A 24,175-nucleotide genomic window follows, 5' to 3' on the forward strand; every position below is an offset into this window, starting at 1 on the left:
ATATATTGCCGAATTGATTTTTTCTAACACCCCTACTCGGGACTGACTTTTTTCCCTTTAATATTACAATTTCAGGAATACAAACCCTGTGACTGTTTTTATTTTTTATATTTTTTTATGACATACGTTTTATTTATTTATTGCAATTTTGTTTCATATACCTGGCTGCGTTGCTGCTTTATTTCACATCATGGAGAGGAGAAAAAAAAAAATATATATATATATATATCAACTTTCGATGGTACTTTCTGCGCCTACCATGGTGACCACGGGGAATCAGGGTTCGAATCCGGAGAGGGAGCCTGAGAAACGGCGGGTCTAGTGTATTTACGTCCCCAAATCGTGATTGCCATGATGAGCTTTTGTTTTGAAAGTGAGTAATAGGAAGTCGTCTTTTGGCCAGCGCTCCACTGTGTGGACACAAAAAAAAAGCGAAATCGTGGAGAAGGACAGCGCCCAGAATAACTGTTGAGAAGTGTGCGGAGGAGCATCGTGTTGGACATGGGATCGCGGCCAAACTCCCCGGCCTGTCGGACTTCCAAAGAGAGGTAGGAGGAAGCCTGCTTTAATCACCAAGGTCACAAGCAAGGCACCCGTTTAAGATTTCTCTTGCATGGGCGACGCCAAGTAGCTTTGCTGGGATGTTGTCCGACTGATACCCGCCAGCTCGTCGTGCTTGTTTTTCCCCTTTTTCTCCTTTTTTGTCTCTCTCTATCCAGATGTGTTTATGTTTGTGTATATTCAAGCGATTATTTGTGTCTAAAGACCGCATTTAGGCTCTGTTTGTTGGAATATAAATCTGGCTCCCAAGTTTTTCGCTTCTCGGTTCTACAGTACTCTCCATCTTCCGCCGAGAACCAAGTAAAGCGGCCCCGGCCCCGGTTGTGATGCGACTCTGTTATCCGACTAAGTGGCCCGCTGCCGCCGGGTTAGCTAATCCGCTAATTTGGAAACGATGAGGTTGTGTTTTTATTGTAACAACGCTACTCATCGTCACATCTTCTTCCTCCTTCAAACGGACTCACCAGGCTGGACTACATAAATGGAGCTAGCCTTAGCCTAACAGCGGAAGAAAACAAGTCATTGTTATTGTTTGACTGCCATTTTAAGATGTTGGCGTCACAAATAGGTCTCGTAGATCCCTATTTGTCACGTTTTGAGTTGAATTCATGTTAAAACTGTGGGTAATAATAAGTGCATTACATCACGCAACTAAATTGTCAATCAGTTTAGTTTTATCAAATGTGTATTTTAAGTTTTTTATCTAAATCTGATTTGGAAAGTGTGGCAGGGGAATCACTCCCCAAATACAGTTCAGTTAAATTCATTGTATTTGCATTTAATCTGTAAAAACTGTTTGCTTCTAAAAATAATTATTTTGGTACAATTCTTATTTATGTGTGATTCATTTTATATAGTATTTATTTTTTATAAATATTTTAGAATTTTATAGTCATTATTTAATTACCTCCCCCCTGTATTTAATTATAGTGGTAATAGTCAAACTGCACAATGTCACAGTGACTCAAAATAATGAATTTGGGGAACACTTCAATTTATCAGAGGAGGTCATCTGAGGAATACAGTAAGTACACAGTTTTTTTGTGGCGACTGAGTGACCATAAGGACCTAACATCTCTTTCCTCATTTGACACATTTTGAATTGCATAGTAAACTAGTCAGTGGTCACCAACAGGACCTACATGTGTAGCACACAGGCCTGGTCTAAAAATAGCTCGGCAGTGATGGGACATTGTGATCTCCAATGAATCTTTTGGGAGTGATGATTTGAAAAAGTGAAAACTTGCAAAGATTTTTTTTAAATAAAGTGTTGCATATTGATCATTATTTATCTGCTTCAAAATCCTACCTTGTTAAATTCACATTGATGATTTATATGAATAATAAAAGTAATGTGATAAACTTATAAGAAGCACTGTTACATATTGCACCTAAATAAATACCTAAAGATTAATGCAAATGTATTGAATGTCCAAGTTAAATACAACTTGTAGTCGTACCACACTTTGAGAATCATGTATCAAAATTATTTACCAAAGGAAGTCATGTAAGATTCAGGGATGTTGTAATTATGTGACAGCAGTGACTTAAATGGTATCTCTGAGTTGTGTTGTTTGAAAACAATTTTCAATTTGACCAACAATATAGTTCTCGCTGTATAAAAATCATTTTATAATAATTAGGAGTAGGGAACAAGTGAACAATTTCAATTTACAAACTTTGCCAATAGTATGTAGCTCCTACCGAGCTGATGCATTGTGTGGCTTGTGCGTGACTTTTTTTTTTGGAAAGAAAACTCCAGTCTTGTGAGGTGCTTTCAAACAGTGTCCTCTTTGTTTGCCCCCCTCGCTCGGAGAGGATTAATGCAGCTAATGATCTGTAATGTAGGGAAAGGGATAAAAGATCATCGAACTGAGAGGAAAACTCGTATTGTATGAGTCTACTCTTTATACTGTACGTACATTTTTGTGTGCGTGGGTATGTACTCTCAGAATCTTTTGTTTACCTCGGAGTGTAAAAGAGTTGCAGTTTTTTTTTTATCTCAGAAGTAGCAAATGTGAGTATATGGCACCTTTTTATTGTTAAACCCAAACTCGGACCACCCCCTGCTAATCCTCCCAGCATGTCACCTAGATTAGCGATTTGCCACTGAGGAAACCCCCCTCCACGCTTCATCACTTGTGAAGACAACAGCATGTTTACAATTTGATCAGACCGCTTATGCCTGCGCGTTCTGCATGTATACAGTAGAAAGTGATTTTTTTTCTACTACACTGTATATCCATTTTAAAATATTTGTGGTTGTGAGTGGAATGTAAAACAATGCAGAGCAGCCACCAGTTGCTCGACAGGCCTTGCTCATTTACAGAATCCATGTGTTAATATGGGTTTGGCTCTTGCTTGACAGATTTAAGTTAGTTTAAGACTATAATCTCTTATGTGACTAGTTTAGCACAGGCACGACCCCCCCCCCCCCCCTACTATAGTAACCCTGATCACGCTAATCTGCAAGTTTTTCTATCATTCCTGAAGGATTCTTCTTTTTTTTCTTAACACACTCGCCCACATTGCAGGAGTCGTTTTTATATTCTCGGGCCAAGTGTCTGTGTAGAATTTCCTGTATGGCTCCTGCTAGGAGACTTCCTGCTCTCGGGTGCTGGATGTGGATGTAGAGGTGGGAGGGGAGTCGCTGTCGGAGCATGGAAGGAAGGAAGACGACGAGAGACGAGCTGAAGCAGACTGGCCGGTGGCCGCTGTGGTCGCTGCAAGCGTGTCATGCTGTGACTCAGACACTTAAAAAATGTAGCCATAGTGGAAGTGAAAGAGGTTTCTGTCTTCTTTTGTTCCCTTCTCTATTTATGAGGATCTCTTATATAGCAGGCAAGAATATTCCTATCAGATGCGGTTTCACAGGGGCGTCTAAAATCTCTGTAATGTTTCGGATAGATTTTGATGGGAAATTAAGAATTTTAGAAATGTTTAAAATTGGAAACTTTTCATGGTAATTAATTGGGAATTGAGGGTAATTTCATAAGGGAAAAAATGTCACACTCAAGCATATACAGTACGATGATATAAGATGTCCACAAGAGCCCATATACCTTAGAACTGATTTTTTAAATTACGGTATTTAAAAATGATCTAATTGCAATTTTTCCCTGCCCCACAATAATACAATTTAATATGCAATTATTTTTTCTAGGGTCCTCTTCCCATGTATTTTTAACAAACACGAGCAATATATGAATCTGCATTACAATGAACAAAATCCAATTTATTATTCATAAATGCCAGCCGGCAATTTTGCAACACCGCCCCAATGTCAAGTGGTGAGACATAGACAAGGGAAGGATATGCTTACAAAAACTGCAAAGCCTTAAAACTGTCACATTGTGATGGCCTCGCATCTCTCCAGATGATCCCTGAAACAAAATAGGAAAACTACGTGAGTATATACTGAAACTGACTTTTGCAGCACCCTGTATAGGAATTCTTTGTCATAAGCAGATGCAAAAATAGATACTGTAGCCGTTTTGGCCCACATTACCATTTGCTTCATCTTTTTCTTTCACTTCATTCTAAAGCTTGCTTGTACCTCAAATTTTGTCTGGCAACAAAAAGCAAAAACAAACAAACAAAAGAAATTAACCCAACGACTAGTAGTAACTGGAATTATTTTTAAATTGGGGCACTCGTAAGTCAAGGTCTCGCTGTACTTGCGTGAAATATGGTTTCTTTAGTCAGGAATGATTATCCTAAATTACATTTCCCCCAATCTCCATATATATTTAAATTCCCTATTAGGAGCCAACCCTTAATTTAGTAAATTCCTAGTTCATTCCCAATAATTCCCATGGGAAGTTTCCAATTTTAGAGGTTCCCAGAATTTCACAACCCAAGGTGCATTGCTGGAAAAGGCCTCTCAATTCTCATTTGTGCACCATTACAGGCCATGCCCTTTGGTTTGTTAAAGCTCCAGTGCTACAGCCGAACCTGCCAGCATGCTCCAGTAGTGACAGGACCCCTTCAGTCAGCAGGTACCACTCGCTTTCTTCCTCTGGTGTGCTTTCTTTATGATAGTCTCGTAGCAGATATGAAAGTTTTTCTCCGGGCTGCTCCCTCCCTCAGCGCTGTTTGATCCAAGAGAAACGTGCCTTGTAAGGAAGCAGGATGTTCACAGGCTCCACCAAGCTGCCCCCCGCCAAAACCCCCCAGCCCGAGCGGCTGGACGAGGTGTACGCCGCCTTACGCCGAGGCTTACAGTGAGTGGACATTTATCATATAGGAATGGTGGACCATCACTGAAACTTTTGATTTGTTGTTGTTAGGTCATACTTGCAGGTCCACCAGCTGGAGCTGGACACTCTGGGCCAGCAGATCCGAGAAAACAAGAGAAACGGTCGACTGGTGAGAGGCCGCCTATTCAAACCAGTCTCACTGGTATCGAGTGATGCCAGGCGGGATGCTAATTAGACTCTTTGTGATGCTAAATGTTTTACTTTCCTTCCACAGGGCTCTTTGTATGAGCAGGATAAGGTTAGTTTCAGTCACATTTTATATTTGTATTTATTTTTACTTTTATTTATTTATATTTTTTGTTATTTTTATTTCCATTTATATATATTTTTTGTGTTTAATTTTTTAAATTATATTTTTTATATTCGTTTTTATTTTCATTTTTATTTATTTATTTTTTATTTTGGCAATTTTTGTCCGCCATGCATACTGAGATCTGTTTCTGACGTTAACCCTAAACAAAATACAGTGAACCCCAACCCTGCCGCAAATATAAAAAATTTGCAAGACGCACACAAAAAGCTTTATAATTGCCTATAGATGCCGCAAGATGGCACCAACGCAGTTTTGCTGTTAGATAAGTCTATGGTCTGTCTGACTAAGCACAAGCAACACAGATGAATACAAACAGCTCCCTCTGCGGGATCTGTGCAAATAAAAGTGTAAAAAAAAGTTATCTGATTGGCATCTTTATGCAGTGCTGTACCACAAAACCTTGCAGAGGTGTCGAACTCTTATATTAGATCACATTAGATTCTGGATACAATATATCTATTACCTGACCGTACTTGACCTGTATCTTTGTATCTTTTTTTTTTTTTAGCAAGTGAAAGCCATAGAGAGATTCATGCGTCGTTTGGAATTCCACCTCAGCAAGGTGTTTTTGATTGTTTCAACTCCTAACAGCATAATACAAAATGTTTGGTTATTTCGATCTAAGTATGTATCAATCTGCTGTTGTTTGGCAGGTGGAGGAGCTTTATGACGCTTACTGCATACAGCGGCGGCTCCGAGATGGTGCAAGTAAAATGGTGGCGGCTTTTAACTCTGCCACTGGAAGCAAAGAGGCCAGGGAGAGCCTGAGTGAGGCCAACAGGGGCTTTAGGGAATGTACGGAGGTGAGTTGCTGACCCTAAGTCGGTATGTTGGGTTAAAGGGGAAGTCAATCTTAAACATTTCTTAACAATAATATGTTATATGTGACCTCACTAATCTAAACATGATATTCTGATTAATATTACATATGAGTTATGCAGCAAAATCCAGCTGTTTTTTTAATCCATCTAAGGGGGCGACCATTTTGCCACTTGCTGTCGACTGAAGATGACATCACAATTGCTCAGGGCTCAGGCAACGACCAATCACAGCTCGTCTGTTTTCTGAAGCTGAGCTGTGATTGGTTGTTACCTGAGCAACTGTGATGTCCTTTTCACTCTATAGCAACTGGCCGCCTTCTGATATTGATCAAATCTGCTGGATTTTGCTGCTAAACTCATATTCCACTTACGCAATATTAGCCCAAATACCGTATTTAGACTAGTGGGGCTACATAGAGCATATTATTGTCAAGAATTTTTGGGGCGGTTGACTTTGCCTTTTAAAAAAAAAAATTCAAATATATTTTTGCTTGACGTTAACTGCCATGTCGGTGTGCGTGCAGCACATGTGCTCACTTGAGAGCGAACTGGAAAGCCACATGGGAGAATTTCATGTCAAGATGAAGGGTGAGTCACTTTGCACACTCATCACTTTCTCTTCCTTCTCTTCATCGCAATATATTTTTTTTCATTCATGTTGCAGGCCTTGCTGGCTTTGCTCGGCTGTGTGCGGGTGACCAATATGAGGTAAAAAAAAAAAAAAAATTAACAAAAAAACCCACACACACATCAGCAATCATAGGACAAACAATTCACCCGCTTGCCAGGTGCTCATGCGTTATGGGCGTCAGCGCTGGAGGCTACGAGGCCGCGTGGAAGTCAGCAGCAAGCAGATATGGGACAGCGAAGAGTACGTTTTCCTGCCTCTCGTCACCGAACTTTTGTCCATCAAGGTAAGCGTTTTAATAGTCATTAAATTGTCATTTTCCCTCGGTGATGGATGTTTATTCTTTGGTGCTCCTTCTCATTGGTCTTGTTCCATATTTCGACTATATGGTAATTTGATGCTCTCAATACAAAATACTGTCTGTGTACTCAGGTGATGTACAATTGAATCAAAATGTTAAGTAATATTTCATCTACAAACTAACTCTGCCTCTCATTGTTTTTTTTTCAGGTGACAGAGCTGAAGAGTCTGGCCAATCACGTGGTGGTGGGTAGTGTGTCCTGTGAAATGCTCGACCTGTTCTGCCCACTCCCACAGACCCTCGCCGTCGATATTAACGACCTGGGAACAGTTAAGCTGAACTTGGAAGTCACATGGAGGTAATTAAACCTGCAACACGCACCGTTGACCGACACGACTCTATATGAAAGCATCGTTGTTTTTCTTGCAGTCCTTTTGATAAGGATGACCAGACGTCATCCTGCAGTACTGTTTCCAAACGTCTGTTGTCCAATCAGAGCCCTCCAGACACGCCCTCCATGCGAGAACAAGTGTTTTATGTGAGTGAACGTGAACTCTCCCATGTCATCATTCTCCGTTTAACCTGTTTCCTCGCCGGCCACTTCATCTGGTGCACTTTATGTGGTCTATCCAGCACAGCTCCAAATTTGGCCTTGGTGGAGGTCTACTATTCTTGTAAATGTTGCAACTGCTTCCGAATACAGTGTTCCCCTGCTATATTGTGGTTCATTTGCTGCGGTTCTATTATATCATGATTTTGTTGACTTTTTCTGGAGCTTGTACTTGTCCATTATGGAACACCCCCGCTATATTGCATAAATCTGTAATGGGAGTCACAGTTGGTGAGGTGCTTTTCAGCCCTTTTCACTCTGGGAAAATATTTTTTAAAAAATTACCCCATTAGAAATAATGTAAATGAGTTTAATCCGCTCCCAAGCACCAAATAGAGTAAATTACTATTTGAATTCCTATTTATGTAAAACACATGTACACCCTGTACAGTATTTAAACAATAAAAAATACCTTACCTTTTTTGTTGCGGTGTTATGGCATCAGTGAATGGATGTGGAAGAGGAGCTTTACTTGAGCTTCGAGATTTAGGTTGAACTTGGAGGCGTTTTAAACTCAGATTTAGTCGAAGTTCGATTTGTACGAGTTGCGAGTCGTGAGTCGTTCAAACTACGAGTTTTCGCTGTATTTGTGTGTGTGTTGGGGGGGGGGTTACACCTTGACTATACCATATTTTTCAGGCAATAACTTGTAAGTCATTACGGTTGGTAGACTAGTTGAACAGTCGAGCTCGAACTTGTACCCAAAATCCCTGTTCCCTAATTGTGGGTCTGTTCGGAAAGATCTCTAACTTGAAAGCTGCTCTTTGTATAAATTTGGCCCAAAAATATTTTTACAATAGCCTTTTTATTTGACCATTTATGACAATACATATTCTAATTGGTAGATTAACACCTTTGCTGTCCACAGTGGGTACTCCTGCAAGCCTCTGGCCAATAGTTTTCAGATTGGATTCGGATTTGAATTTCCTGCGGATGTGACATGTGCACATTGTGTACATAAAGAAGAGTGTATGCAGTTTCATTTAGCGATTTAAAATGCAATTTTAATGCGTTCAGCAGTTTTGAATTTAATATGTACAAGTCACACCCGAGGATAAGTTACAGTACCAACTAAACTATGAAAAAAAGTCTGACTTTATAGTCTGAGAAATACTGTACTTGTACAAGGCACTCACAAGGGAAAGGAGAATCACAGTCACCCATGCAACTTACAGTCGTCTGAACACCAGTAAGCAATAAAACAAAGTAACCTCAGTCTCTCACGCCAGCCCACCTGACCACGCCTCTTATAGACACATGTACACGCAGACACTACATGAGTGGTAGCGAACATCCCTAGTTTTTTGTGTGTGCATGTGTTCAAATCAATATGTAAACAGTTGTTTTTAATAAGTTAGATATATATTTTTAAATTCTCTCAATATGGTGGATTTTCACCTTTTTGTGGGTGCATTTGGTACGTATCCCCCAGGGGTTCACTGTATTTCGGAAAATCCCGCCAACCCAGTAAAATGTAACACACCCAGTGTGCATTCGGGTGTACCTAATAAAGTGACCAGCGAGCACATCCACTGATCTATTTGCTTCAATCATGGCTTGCTATTACTTTCATTTCACTGGCTTGTTCTGTTTCAGCTGCTCCCCACCTGCTTTGTGTGTAGCGGTAGCACTGATGTGTGTGAGGATAATCGCACAGGACTGTGTGTCAGGTCATGTGGTTGTGGAAGTGGCGTGCCTAACGCGAGTAGCCCCGCGGCCAGCGATGGCGCTATCGGGAGGTGTGACAGCGGAAGCGTGTATGAGCGGAGCTGCGGCCCCTGTAGCTGTTTAATAGTGGTTGAGTAGCCGTCCAATATGTTCCTCCTCTTCCTCACCTCGCTGAAGAGCACGCCTCACGGGTGCGTCGCTCCGAGACGCCGGCCGGCAGAGGCGGTCCACGAGGGCGTGACGGACAGGACGGCTTCCTTACCGCGCACATTGAGCTGTGCAAGAGCCCCATTCAGAGGTTTACAGTCGGTGTGTGGGATGTAGCTTTAGTAATAGTGGACTTTGGTAGTTTAATAGTGGTAGCAAGTGATTGTTTGATATGAATCAATCCCTTATATCCCTATAAGGGGGTCCTTGGTTTACGGCAACACTGAACATATGACATTTGGAGGTTTCAAACGGTGCGCAATGAACTAGTGTGTAAGATCAACTTGTCAAACAGTAGAAGAAACTCTGTTAGCGCTGTTTGGCGATTACTGATAGGTGAAAATCCACAATGTGGGGAGAATATATAAAACAACATATTTTGTGTAGTTTTACCTCTCCCACATGCTTGAAACAAACTTCAAGTATTTAAAACACATTTAAAAAAAAGTATTAGCTGTACAGTATTAGCTGCTCTCGTTCGCTAACGAAATGAAGACTTGCTCTTTTGCACAGTTCCCCAAATAAAATGTTTGTCACTTACAGTTGAATAAATACATAAAACAAAAAGATAATGAAATATTGTGTATTTAAACACCAAAATGTTCAAACAAATCTATTATTTCATCTGACTGAATTCCGCTAGTTAGCCTAATGCTAACATGTAATGCGAAATTCCATTGACGGGCTAACGGAAACAGCTCAATAAAGCAGGGGTAAGTCGTTTTTGATTAGATTTTAAAATATATATATATAAGACCTAAAAGTATCGATGATACAAATATTGACTGTAATTATGACTTTACTTCTGATAGACTACGGAACGTGTGAACTTAGAAATTGGGGTTACATGGGCGCTGTAGCAAATGAACTCATAAACAAGGACCCCCTTGTATACACTAGGGGAGCAGCAGATAGATAGTATAAATTAACACACCAACATAATCACAATTGAAATTAACACCATTTAAAGTTAAGTGACATAAAAAAATATACATTAAAAAAAAAGTAACACTGAATCAAGCCTTTGTGTATATAGCACCTTTCATAAAGACCCTTAAAAATGGCTAATGACTCCAACAACAACAAAGATAACAGACACTGTAAGTAACTATAGGTGTAACATGCTGTTATATCAGGGTTTCTCAAAACTTTTACATAAATAAATCTAAATGTATTTCCCTTTCATGTGAACCACATAGCAAAACAGAATGTTTGCTTGTCGCTTTCCACCTGTTCTTTTCCCTCCTGGCCTTAAAATGCGCCCATTGTTCTTGATTGACGCATGCTTCCTGAACAAATCTGTCTGCCCTGACCTGAATCGCAGTGGCCTTGCGGGTTTGAAAGCCCTCGTTTGTTCCACCTCCCGCATGGAGCACGTCCATCGGACATTACTTACACACCACATTTGACAGCTGTGGTCATGACCGTCTTGTGCAACCTTGAGACTTGACTGCCGGGAGCTTTGAGAACCACTGTTTAAAGTGTCATTATAATAGTTGAATTAGGTGGATAGAATCACCTGTCATACCCCGGCCGGCACACGAGACGTAGCAAATATTCTGCCTTGAAAGGTACAGCGTGGTTAGATAGTCACTTTACTCATATTGTTATTAATGTTTTAAATATGGCGTCCAGTGTGTAATAAGTGACAATAATACACACAAAAATGGTAACGTGTTTAGTAAAAAAAAAAAATAATTGCGCTGTACGTTATTGTACCTTAGAAAACATACAGTAATGATGTACTTAAACTGAAGGAAAATAAGTTAGCAAATGGTGCTTCATGATTTATACTTTAAAGTCAACCTTAAACATTTCTTGAAAATAAGATGTTATGTGTGACTAGTCTGAACGTGACATTCTGGTTAAGAAATGTGAGTTATTCAGCAAAATCCAGCCGTTTTCATCCATCTCAGGGGGCGGCCATTTTGCCACTTGCTTTCGACTGAAGATGACATCACAGTTGCTCAGGGCTCAGGCATCGACCAATCACAGCACACCTGTTTTCTGAAGCTGAGCTGTGATTGGTTGCTCCTCCTCCTGATATTGATAAAAACTGCTGAATTTTGCTGCTTAACTCATATTCCACTAACACAATATTAACCAGAATAACATATTTAGACTAGTGGAGCTGCATAGAACATATTATTGTCAATACATATTTGGGGAGGGGGGCTAATTCAAAGTAGATTTTATACTGAAATAGAAAAAGACTGTTGACATCACACACGTGATTTGCCAGCAGTATCTCTGAGTGGGGAATTGAAAAAGCTAAACTTCTTATATATGCTGACAAAGCTAATCTAAGACACAATAAATATCCTATAATTTACAAGGTCTCAATTATTGCCAAAGCTTGAAGCCCGGAAGAACAACATAATTGTTGTGAGAATGTCATACATGTGACGGGAGAATGGCCCTCATTTTTTTTTCCACCTTATTCAAATTAACCAATTTACAAATCAAAAAATAAATCCGAAAGCACGTTTTTTTCCCGACCCAAATTGCAGCTTTTATGATATGAGTTATAGTTTTGCAACCACATAATTTCACCCCCTCACCGCGTCTCGTTTCCTCCAGTCTCTACTGAAGCGACAAGGAGAGCTGGACAACGGCACCGTGTGGTCCAACTCCTCCGAGTCGTCCGACGATTCGTCCAGCCCGGCCCTGGCCCACCACGCTCAGAGGCTGTCGGCCTCCAACGTCCTGCAAACCAGCGTCCCTGCGCCGCACAAGTCCAGCGCCTCCACGCCGTCGCTGTCGTCCAATCAGGAGGAGGACGAGAGCGAAGCGGGCGAAGTTTTCTCCCCGAGGGATTCGATGCACAACGGCCACCCGCAGACGTCCTGCTCTCGGAGCCGAGTCGGCGGGACCGGCCCGGAATGTACTGTGACGGACAGGCTGTCTGTCCAATCGGCCGAGCTTCTGCAAACCTCGGCGGAGCTGAGCCGCTCGTTCTCGGAAGCTTCTTCCGCCGCCGCCGAGTCGTCGGAGAGGACGGACGAATGTCTGGCCAAAGATTCACCCGAGGTCTCGACAGTCCGAACCGGAGCGGAGACCGCTGAGGCTGAAGGACCAAGGCAGACGGCTCACGATTTAAAACATTCTGATGGGGCGCCAACTGTGAGTTGATGCGTGTGTTTATTCGCGTTTTTAGTTCAAACTGATCATTTGTCTGCTTTCTGCCCAGGCCCCTTTTCCCACTTCTTCTAGTTTCACTCAGGAAGTGGAGACTGCTCTTGAGAGTTTTGACTTCCTCAACTGCTCTGATCTGGAGGAGGAGGAGGAGGTGGAGGAGGAGCAAGAGCAGGAGGAAGAGGTTGTGCATCAAGAGACGGATGAGCTTCAGGAAAACCAAGAGCAGCAAATGCAAGAGGAACATCAAGAGGAAGATGAGCAGCAAAAGGAAGAAGAACCTCAAGAGGAAGAAAAGCAAGAAGGCGAAGAACAGCATGACCAAGATCAAAACAAGAGTGAACAAGACAACGTAGTAGACGAGGAGAAGGCCGAGGAGTCGGTAGAGGAGTCGGTAGAGGAGAAGGCCGAGGAGAAGGCCGAGGAGTCGGTAGAGGAGAAGGACAAAGAAATCTTCGACTCCGGCGCAAGGTCAGTCTTTTCTACTGAGAGCAGTCAAGTGTACAGTGCAGAGTGAAAGGTTTGTAATGGCCAGAAGATGGCGGAAAATCACTCTTTTTATTCTCTTATATAAATAAAGATGACTTGACTATCAGACAAAGCGAAGGCCTGAGTAAGTGAAGTGTCTTCCTTCACTTCAATATAGTTCCTTGGATGCAAAGTGCCACATGATGGCGCCAAAGCATAGATGGATTTTCAGCCAATAGCAGAGGATTGGGAACAAATTGGAAAAAATTAAAACCAAGAAATCCATCAGTTGAATTTGCAAATGCTAAATCAATCCATCAATCTGTCTGTCTTGTTTATCTTAACGAATGTTTCGATCAGCCAGTAGAATAAAATGGAAATAACAAAATCAAAAATATTTGGCATGCGGCATGTTTTTCCTTGTTTTTTTTCTTTAATAAAGGCTTATGTAATTATAATTATATTAATCATAAATGACACATTAAAATATATTATAAGATACACTAAATAATATGTTACTTGAGATTAGTTTAATTAATACAATTTAGAATGTGTGATTTATTTAGTATTAAAATAATTGTGCATATGTATAAATAGATTTCGCCTATATTAAACAATTTCTAGTTATACATTTAAAAAATATATTTATTTTAATATTATATATAAACAATTATATGAATGCAATCACCATTATTCCCCTGTATTTGAATAAAAATTGGTTAATGTATCATTATAAAAGTATTGATAAATAATAATAAAAATATATATTTTAAATTACTGTGAATTATTATTTTACTACTAAACAACTGTACATATTTATTAAACATCTTCGCTTTATTCATTTTTTTATAAAATAATTGGATCATTGTAATAATATTAATAATGAATAATTCTTTTTTTTAAATTATACCAAAATGTTGTTTTAGTATTAAGAAAACAATTGAACAAATGCATTAACACCTTTTATCTTGATTTTTTTTCATAATGAGGTTATTTTATATAAATAAAACGCTTAGCTCGAATCATTATTTCTGTAATAAAATAAACAATTGCTAAAAGCATGAAACTTTTTCTTCTTTATTTTATTGAATAATTGTTTAATTAATAAATTAATGATATGATTACATTAATGGGAGTGAATTAGTTCATTAGAAACTCATTATAAAGAATATTGAATTAATATTACTGTACTTCTTAATTACAATATAATTACAAATAAAATAAAAATAAAAATACTTATACTCATGCTTTTGACTTTGTTGTGCCGGCAGCGACGAAGAGGCGGGAGACGGCCTGGAATTCCTCATGGAGGCTCCAGAAGGATTTCGGAACTCCGACGAAGACCGCGTCTCCGAATCGCAGGTGCGCCGAGGGCCGCTTTCCCGTCGTCGACACGTTCGGATGTTCGAAGAAGTAAACAAAACAAAAAATGTTTCCATCAGGAGTCGAGTGCTGAAGAGGAGCAAGATTTGAGTCGGGTGCAGCTGCCTGAGGAAGAGGAGGGGCACTGTGAGGAAAAGGGAGACGAGCGACACGGTGAGTTGGGGGGCGGGGGGTGATCCTAAATGTAATTCTATTGGTGCCGTGAAATTGTATTGTATTTTTGTCCAATCAGATGTCAGCCTCATGTTGCTATGTCTATCTAATCTGCTCAAGGCCTTCAGAATATATTATTACTACATGTGTGTAGTAGAAGAAACAAAATTAGCTTGTGGCTTTGATTTCTTTGACTTGAATCTTCCAGGGCAGGATGCGTCACATGATATTCAAGAGGAGGCGGAGCGTCCCCCGACTCCCAACCACTTGGCCACCACCGTGTTCTAATTGGCCGGCGCGTCGCCACAGCCCGACCATTTCCACTCTTCGTCTCAACGTGCTCGTTGCCAAGTCGACAAGCAAGCTCTTCCATTACTGCAGAGTTTGTGCACACATCCGCCTTGTTCTGACCAAGAACCATAAACGCATTTCTTCTTCTTCCAAAGTCTTTCGACGCCATCGTGCAGCCTGCGTTCATACCACTTTGTTTTGAAACAATCCACTAAAAGCAGGCTCAGTTTATTTAAGTGATGAAACAAGCCCAAGAGGATGCTTTTTCCTTATTCGGCGTACAATCAATGACTGGGGCCAGTTGTCAGCGTTTGCAGTAATGATTGGACTCTGACTTTTTTTTGCAGTGTTTTCCAGCAAGTAAAGCTCTTTAGGAGGGATTCCACGTTGGTCATTTCCACGGCGCGCTATTCAAGTTGTTTGACGTTGTATCTTTTAAGCTACGCCAGGACTTGAGCTGCCTTATGACCAAGCGTTTTAGGGATCCTTACGCACAATTGGCAGGATTAGAGTTTTAAAATGATGCAATATGCGGTGTCAAATTATATTTAAACCTGCATGAGTGTATCTGCCTCACACTGCCAGCATGTCCGCTGTAAAAGGCTTCACGGATTCTTTTAGGCGTGTACAAATTCCAGCCTCAGTGGAGCGCTATCGTGTCTCAGCATTTTTTGCTTTATGTCGTCGTACAAAAAAGCCTCTTCATTCAGAAAGTGCCTCGAGTGACGGGTGGTAAGTTTGTTTAGTTAAAAAGAAAAAAGAAAAAAAAGGTGAACAGGCAAATGTTTCAGTGTTTATTTTGGAATTACTTTTAAGAGTGTTCACCATAAGAGATATTTACTGTTTCATATAAAGAATTGTATATGTTCTGAAATGTTTTATGTTCCGAAATGTTCAAACTTTATAAAAGTTTTCTTTAAAACAAACATCTCGTCCTCCTGAATTCCTTCCAAAGTAAAGATGGTTTGCAAAAGAACTAAGTTTATTTCAGCTGAATTGCTGCAACAAAACAGTCATTTCAAGTTTGGTTGCAAGGTAAAATAATTTGAATTTTTTTTAAAAAACACGCCAAAACCAACTTGTAATACAAAGGATTCCCATGTGCATGAACATCACAATTAAAAATTTTAACATTAAATAACCAATTCCGTGAAAGAAAATAATACAGAAAACTCAACAAAAAAAAAAAAAATCACATTTAGGGGGCATAAACTAACTTCAATCCATCAATCCTCTGAACCACTTAACTTATTCCTGCATAAAAACACCAAGATGAGAAGGCTACAATGTCACACAATGCTGCTACTAGTTTCACCATTGCTAAAAAGTAGCAGCATTAATAAAAGCTATAAAAATAAACCTTGAAATGACATTTAAAACCCCCCCCCTTAAAAAAAAATCTCTGCAGTCATTCAAATGGTAGTTAAATATTTTCAATTCATGTCGTGTCCTCCCTCCTTTAAGTCCTTTGCTAAAAGCCGAATGGTTTTTCCACTGAGCCTCCCAAGTGCGACAAAGCAATGGCGAGCCTGGCTTTCAGTTCCGAGTAGTCCGGCTGCTCCGTGTACTGCAGATCGGCCACTGTTCTCACGTAGCTCTGAATTGCACCTAAGCGACAAAAAATAAAAAAACACCCAGTATGTAAAGATTTTAATCACTTGCTGTGGTATTTCAAACTATTTACTATACTTACTTGAAACTTTACTCCTCCCGAAGCAGTGACTCAACAGTGCTGGAACATCGTTCAAGTATCTAAAATTGCAATATTAAATACATATGAGAGAATGCACACAGCAACTACAGTACATGTACAGAACGGCAGAATTTGCATATACAGTCATGCAAATAATGTCATGATACTATGAAATATACCAAACCATTATTAATAATACATACAGTGTATACAAAAAGTCTACACACCCCTGTTCAAAGCCCAGCTTTTTGTGATATAAAAAAATGAGACCAAGATCAATCATTTCAAGGTGGACGGAAATATGAATAGTCAGGAAAAGCCTACAAGAACACCTCAACTTTAATGAGGGTTCATCAGAGGCACTTGGCAGGTGTTTGTTCACTGCCAGTTGACATGAGTTTGAATGTAATTGGTTAATATCAAACGCACTGTTATAAGAGGGTGTGCACACTTGTGCAACCACATTATTTCAGTTGTTTGTTTTTACTTCCCCTTGTATTAATTTTTTTTAATGGGGATGTTTGATACCACTTGTTTTCAGACCTATAACAGTAAAAGTACTCAACTCCAGAATAGTTACCGATACCATGTACTGATACCCTTTGTAGTGTTGATACATAGAATTTCCCTCTAAAAAAATAAAATGACATCATTTTAAAGAAATACCTTAAATTTCATGAAATTAAGGGCCATTTTCTATTCTAATTTCTACTTCCTAATTGTAAAACAGCCAAAAGATTGGCCGCCGTAGCGAGTACCGATACCCGGTTTTGGTACTCGGCCATCACTTAAAAAAAAAAAAAAAAGAGGCAATACTCACCTCTGTTTAAGGCCAGACACCTGGTCGGGATCAGCGAGGCCGCTCCATGGCAGGGTGCCCGTGTGCCACTGTAGCATGCAGTAACCCAGAGACTGCAGGTCGCTACGCCGCGACGGAACTGAAAGGACACGTTTTAAAACCTCACGCCAACTGACACTTGTTTTATTACAGCAGTGGTTCCACCCCCCCCAAAAAAAAGTTTAAGATGGAGGGTTGGCTTATGTTTTGTCAGTTCACCTGCTCCCGAATGCGAATCAACGCTGATGAACTCGAGCGATCCTTCATGCGGGTCTTGGATGCCTTGGCGATATACCACGTGGCGTCCACCGGGACAGTAGCGCGAGGCGTGGTGGTATCCTACCAAATATATCTGAACACGCGCGCACACACACAATGAGTAGTGCACACAGTGGGTCTGCACGCTGGACGTGTCACGTGGCATCCGCCCGACCTGCGTGGGGCGTCCCGCTTGCATGTAGATGTTTTCGGCGTTGACGTCGGCGTGCGCGTACTCATTGGAATGGATGTAGTGCAGCACGTCCAGCTGCAAGGGAAACACGCACATCACATCACGGTCACGATGGCGAGGGGACAAACAAAGCAAAAGGACGCTCGCTCACTATTCTGCAGGCGAGATGGAGGACCGTCTTCTCAGGAAGACGACTGTTGTCCATGAAGGACTGCAACGACTGGCCCATGGCGGGGAAAACCAAGAACCTAAAAATGGCCATAAAAAGTTAGGATCAGTCGGTGAAGTGAACGGATGGTGGAAAAGTTGATTAGTGGACCTGTAAGAATCTGTGTGGCCGAAGCTGACGCAGGAAGGAATTCCAAGGAAGTCCAATTCGTGCTGCTTGATCCACTTGGCAACTACAAAGACGCCGCGGACGCGTTACAATGACAGGATATGACTTGGAATCTTGAACAAAACACTTGAAAATGGTGAGTCACAAAGTCCGGTAAATGACAGTAAATGTAAATTAACAGCGGGGGGTAGGCTCCAGCATGCCTGTGACCCTCGTGAGGATCAACGGTTCGGAAAATTGATGGATTGATGAGTTTGTGATTTTGATTTAAAATAATAATAATTAATATTCAAAAAATGTCAGAGTCCAAATGTTTAAGTTGTCAGAGAGAGACACGAAAGAAAGAAAAATTACCTAAAAATGTCCATAACCATATATAAATATATAAATAACCATAAAATATCCAAAAAGGAAAAGCGGAAAATTACCATAAAATGTCCACGAAAGTGCCAAAAATGTCCAAAAATTTATTTAAGAAAAAGCAGAAAATAAAATGCTCAAAGTAACCATAAAATGTCTAAAAACAAAAGAAATCCCGAAAATGACCATAAAATGACCACAAAATTGTCAGAGATTGATAGCAATTTTTTTTAATTGCCATAACGTGTCCCAAAAAATTAAGAGAAAATGCATAAAATTACCATATATATATATATGAAAATAAAAAACAGAAGATGAAAGGTAGAAGAAAATGAATCTCTACATATTGGATGCTGCATATTTTTCTGTTATGCTCTGCAGCTCTAATTAGCACTTGGGCCCCGTTTCCTTTTTCATCACAATATTCAAATATTTTGCGGCTCCATACAGATTTTTTTGTTATTCATTTGGTCAAAAAATGGCTCTTTTGACAGTAAAGGTCCCCTCTTTTTAGCTCAAAGCGCCATATGCCTTTCCCATTTAAATCAACTTTATTTACAACTTTGCTATTGTGTATGGTCATGTGACTGCCTGGCTACATCTGATTGGTCAAATGGAGAGGCATTCGTAGTTCTATTGAATTGGTGAAACGAGTCCTGTGAGGGCACCTGTGACAAACCAAAACATTGCGCAAAGCGAGAAGAAGAAAAAATACGTCTTCTTCTTAACCTAAATACTCGAGTAAAAGTAAAACATCTGTTACATTAAAACTACTCTGACAAGCACAATTCTTCCCCCAAAATTAAGTTGCGTAAATGTAGCTCGTTACTAGCTGGTGTGATGTGGAATGCTTGTTGGAAAAGGCCGACGAGACGCTCACCATATGATGGCTTGGCAGCCCTCTGCAGAAAGTTCTGCTCCTTGTAGATTCGTCCTCGTTCAGCTCCCTGAAATTTCAACGTGCGGGCTGATCAGTCACAGAACAAGATGGTGGTTGGAGTTTGCAGTGGCGCATCGCACTGCATATTTTTATTTAGCGACATGAGAGGGAGGACGCATTCATAAAATAGATGTAAAAACCGAGATTATTATGATGTGATTATTCTTATGTTTTATAATAAGTTCGCTCTATTTATAATTTTTCATATAAAGCGAAGCGTGAAGAGTGACGGCGATTATAAAATGCTTGGATTTATTTATTTATTTATTTTCCAAAACCCAGCTTTCAAAAATAGGGTATAAAAATCAAAACTCATTTAATTTCACGTGCACCTGTGGATTAAAGAGTTTTACAAATTTGATGGCTATTGTGCCGAGTATTTTATTTCAAAACTAAACATTACACTCACCAGTTTAAGGATAAAAGCAGATTCCTTGGAGGAGGACCACGACCCTTTGTGCACAACTGGAAACAAACACGGATACGACAGTTAACATAGACGCCGGAATTTAGCTTTCATTCGGCGCCAACCGTCACCTTCATACACGAGCTCCGTCACGCTCTGACTGAGCAGCTTAACCAGCGTCCACTTCCTGCCTGTCGTGTCCGTCAGCTCCTCGCCGTCCTCGAGTCGCTCCACGGCGGCCACTTTCTTCGCTTTGCTCTGTCCTCTGCCTGCACATTCATTCACACCACCACATCCTTAGAAATAGAAATAGAATTCTTTCCTTCAGATGCTAGGGATGGAAACCAAACTTCACGATACAATAATGATCACGATATTGTGGGAAGGTTGGCGGAAAAAAAAAAAGCTTTAAAAAATTTAAGTACAAAAAATACACACAAATAAATAAATATAATTAAAAAAATAAAAATAAGTAAATAAAACAAATTTAAACTATTGAAAAAAATGTTAAGCTCAAGATACAATATAAAAACTCATGAATCATGATATTGTAAAAACACACCAATAAAAAACAATATTTAATTTTTGTACATAACAGCAGTGAATATAGAAAGAGGATTGGCCAGTCACTTTATTTTAACTCCTTCACTGCCATTGACAGCTATAGACGTCAAAAATTCATTTGAACTATTTCTATTGGTTTCAATTTTTTTTTGTATGAGAACCTAGAATTTTTTTATTGTACATTTAACACAGATATAACATTTTTGATTAATCGTGAGTTAACTATTGAAGTCATGCGATTAATTACAATAAAAAAAAAAAATCGTCTGACGCTCCTAATTTTTTAATAATATTTGCTTTTTTGTTTAATTACTTAATTATTTCAACTCAAGACTAATCACAAATGTTATATCTGTTCTAAATGTACAATTAAAAAAATCTAGGTTTTCATACACTTGTTAACAAAAGTGGGAAAAAAATGTGAAACTAATAGAAATAGTTCAAATGAATTTTTGACGTCTATAGCCGTCAATGGCAGTAGTGAATGAGTTCATGTCTTGTCACTAATAACGCTTAATATTGAGTAGGAGTGTGTAAAAAAAAATGTATTCTCATAAAAATTGTCATTCTCATTTGCTACGATTTCGATTTGATATAAGTCCCTATATCGATTTAATTTAAATTATTTTATACTGTCTTGCCCTTGTTTGTGTGGGCCTTTATTGGGAGCATTGTTCATGTTGTACACGATATGGCCACTTAAGGGCAGTGTGGTTCTGCGCGTTCAGATACACTCTTGTAGCCACAATTATAGAGTAGAAGGACAAAGTCACTAGGCCATTAAGTTTTTTGTTTTTTTTTGCAGTGTAGGAAGAGCATGAGTAATGTTAACATGCTCCTCTGTATACATTCCTGAAGCCTTTTTATATGAATAACCATTCTTTTGAGTGATGAAAGTGCCGCGAGTAGCGCGCTAATTAGCGTTAGCAAGTCAACGGCGCTTTCCATTGTGCGTTAGCCTTGAGCTAGCTACGTTCAGAAAACAAGCTAACCAAAGTCCCCATCACCGTATTGCCGCTACCGTTACATTCCTAAAAGACACCAAGTAAGAAATAACGACAGAATGTAATGTCAGACCCTGAGCTGTACCTAATGTTGTGGCCGGTTGCGTGTGTTTTGTTCACCTTTGAAAGGAGATTTGGAGGCCGGCGCAGAAAGAGGAGAGAAGACAGGCAAGCTGTCCGCAGTGGACTCCTCTGCGCTCCTCATCGTCTCATCTGTCAATTTCTCACCTTCCTCCACGGGCGGCAAGTGCGTACTTCTGCCCCTTCCTGTCGGTAACGTTGATAGATGACAAATGGCATCACAGTTGCAGATTTTCTTTTTTTTAAGGTTTTTGTATAAAAATAAAGTAAAATCCCAATTTAAGATACGACCAGTAGCTTGGCCTTTATTTATTTTTTTGTCTTAGGTTGCCAGCGAAATTTTGACATCTGATTGGTCAAATGGAGAGGCACAGACATATATTATTTATCCTCTGAGAAAAATGACCTATATTACTGCAGCTTAGTGAGCCCACTTAGTTGCGAAACTCTTCTTTGTTTATGTATGTCTGTTTTAAAGCGCCCTCTGTTGGCCAAGGCGTGTAAACCAGAAGGACCATGTCAATTGGCTTTTCTCCCACAGTAAAAAAAACTGGCGCGGTGGATACATTGAAGACTTTTAATCTTTCATAGGTGTGAATGCGAGTGTGAATGGTTGTTTGTCTGTATGTACCCTGTGATTGACTGGTGACTGGTCCACTATAAAATGGACTATTGTTTTTCTCCAAGCTTACCAGATCTGGGGGATTTTAAGAAGGGAGGGGGAGAAGCCTCAACAGGTGCCGCCTTCTTTACACGTTTGACTGGAGTTTGCTTTGGTGAAGACACACTGTTATCTATAAAAAGAAAAAGAAAAAAGAAATATACCTATGTCAATTACGATTTTATTGATCTGTATATATGTTATTATAATAATAATAATAATTATTAGCTCTTTTAAAATTTGCAAAAAAAATCAGCCATATTTTTTACATATTACCACGAGACCAAAAAAAAGGGACAGATTTTTGTAAAGTTAATCATGTAATAAAGGATGTGTTATAGAACAGCCAAATGCCCTGCATATAAATCATATATTTATTGTTGTTGAGGGGCTTAAAAAAGAAGTTATTTGATTCATTATATTTTTTAATTCAATAGTCGATTTTCTGAATTTTATTCTGCCAAATATCAGAATTGGCATCAGCCTCAACAAGGGCTAAGTTGACAAATCATTAGGGAAATCTGCATCTCAAAGACAGGGACTTTAGCTCTGAACTACCTGAAGACCCTTTACATGTTTTTACCATGGGCAAATTTCATTTTATTTTCTACCATCGAGGAAGAATTTCAGAAAAAACTGCAAGTAACAATCTAGGATATCAATAAGGTTTGGAAAGTTTATGAACACTGAGTACATGAAACAAATAATTTAATTTAAAGCTGAATTTTAAAAAAAAGTAAATAAAAAAGAAAGCAATACCATAATGACTTAAGAGTACCTTGTGACACAGGAGAAGGATCTTCTTTTACGTTTAACTTGGCTTCCCTGTCCAAACGGAGGGAGTTACGAGTTTTCCGTAGTGCAGGACGTGGAGAAATTAAACTTCCGTGCTCTGCAGAAGGAGAAAAATGTTGATGGGTTTGTTTATAAGTTGCCCCTTTCAAGGTAACCATTTTATTTTTTGGAACACTTCTGATCTTTGGATCTTATTTGAGAGTGCAAATGTACTTAACGTTGTGCACATTGCAAAGATAATCTTACCGTCCGCGGCCTCATGACACATGCTGGACGATTGGCTTGTGTTAATGGCCTCATCCCCTCTCGGGGGAGAGAAATTTGGAGAAGGTCTGATGGCCTCCAGTGGAGATGTATCGGCGGCACAAGGAATTCTCTCCCCGCACGAGGGACAGAATTTAAAATTGGACTGCAGCTTTGTGCCGCACTGAGGGCAGAAACGGAAAGTCGTTCTGAAAGAGATAAGAGAAATAAGCACACATTGCAGTTAAATATGAACACAGATGAAACACATGTTAACACGTGATATGTATGAATATGAAGGTTGGATCATTGTCTAATCACTATCATTTATATCCATCTGAAGGTCCACATTCCTGAGACCTTGTAACACAAACGAGTCACATGACAGCAGGGGGAAATGACTAATTGCACGTCTTAACTTGTAACTTGTTGTACTCGCTTTTGTTGCCACAGCAGTATAGATGCCAACAGCTGTGTGTTGAGTTATTTTGAGGTTACGTTGAATTTAGTTAAATAAGCTTTACAAGTGACTACTTGTAGCGAAGTGTCATATCTTCAGTATTGTGCAATGATAAGCTATAAAGAACTACAGACATCAATGCGAAGGGTTTGCAGTACTCACTTCTGCGATCTACTGAATATCAAAGCTTTTATTGTAAACTCTGATGATCAAACATACAGTATTGACTTGCTGGTTAGGTAACATACACATATCTATTCCCGTAGCTGCGAACACTAGCTAAGCGAGCTATTCGAAAGGATATAACCGACTGTCTTGTCCGACTCCTTGCAATTCGAAAAGATATATGTCGCCGATAAGCACGTAATTTGCGTCTAGATGAGATAAAACTTGCACTTGCGGCTTTAAAATAAACCCATGAAATAAAACGGTATCAATTATTTAAAGATTGACTTTAGAACTACCTGTCCAATCCGCCATCCATGATCAAGCTTGTTTGTATTTATTACGTCCTTCTTCTTCGCTTGAATATTGCGGCCTCTTA

The 24,175-nt window shown here is 39.6% G+C and overlaps 2 protein-coding genes across 6 annotated transcripts; one reads left to right on the top strand and one right to left on the bottom strand.

Moving 5' to 3' along the window:
- Positions 1-399: 399 nt before the first annotated feature.
- On the top strand, positions 400-15,724 carry ripor1 (RHO family interacting cell polarization regulator 1). The gene is made up of 17 exons (XM_086071413.1): positions 400-548; positions 4,472-4,559; positions 4,651-4,784; positions 4,851-4,929; positions 5,035-5,058; positions 5,642-5,695; positions 5,787-5,936; positions 6,479-6,542; positions 6,619-6,662; positions 6,743-6,868; positions 7,093-7,241; positions 7,313-7,421; positions 11,949-12,491; positions 12,559-12,974; positions 14,243-14,333; positions 14,414-14,507; positions 14,716-15,724. The coding sequence occupies exons 3-17, from the start codon at positions 4,693-4,695 to the stop codon at positions 14,793-14,795; spliced, it is 2,115 nt and encodes a 704-aa protein (XP_085927539.1). The 5' UTR covers positions 400-548; positions 4,472-4,559; positions 4,651-4,692; the 3' UTR covers positions 14,796-15,724.
- A 17-nt stretch (positions 15,725-15,741) lies between these two features.
- vrk3 (VRK serine/threonine kinase 3) lies at positions 15,742-24,155 on the bottom strand. 5 transcript variants are annotated; one of them, XM_086071418.1, is made up of 15 exons: positions 24,096-24,155; positions 23,175-23,380; positions 22,912-23,025; positions 22,165-22,266; positions 21,512-21,658; positions 19,955-20,092; positions 19,827-19,882; positions 19,358-19,424; positions 18,100-18,181; positions 17,932-18,028; positions 17,763-17,855; positions 17,549-17,681; positions 17,312-17,429; positions 16,492-16,550; positions 15,742-16,406 (listed from the first exon to the last, which is right to left on the bottom strand). In XM_086071418.1, the coding sequence occupies exons 1-15, from the start codon at positions 24,113-24,115 to the stop codon at positions 16,270-16,272; spliced, it is 1,569 nt and encodes a 522-aa protein (XP_085927544.1). In that variant the 5' UTR covers positions 24,116-24,155; the 3' UTR covers positions 15,742-16,269. The 5 variants fall into 5 exon arrangements, with proteins under 5 accessions (XP_085927544.1, XP_085927542.1, XP_085927545.1 ...); XM_086071416.1 differs by having other exon boundaries at positions 19,955-20,119; XM_086071419.1 differs by lacking the exon at positions 22,165-22,266 and having other exon boundaries at positions 19,955-20,119.
- Positions 24,156-24,175: the final 20 nt, after the last annotated feature.

Source organism: Leptonotus elevatus, chromosome 3 (assembly GCF_054856555.1).
Source record: "Leptonotus elevatus isolate MCC_2025b chromosome 3, RoL_Lele_1.0, whole genome shotgun sequence".
Taxonomy (NCBI): domain Eukaryota; kingdom Metazoa; phylum Chordata; class Actinopteri; order Syngnathiformes; family Syngnathidae; genus Leptonotus; species Leptonotus elevatus.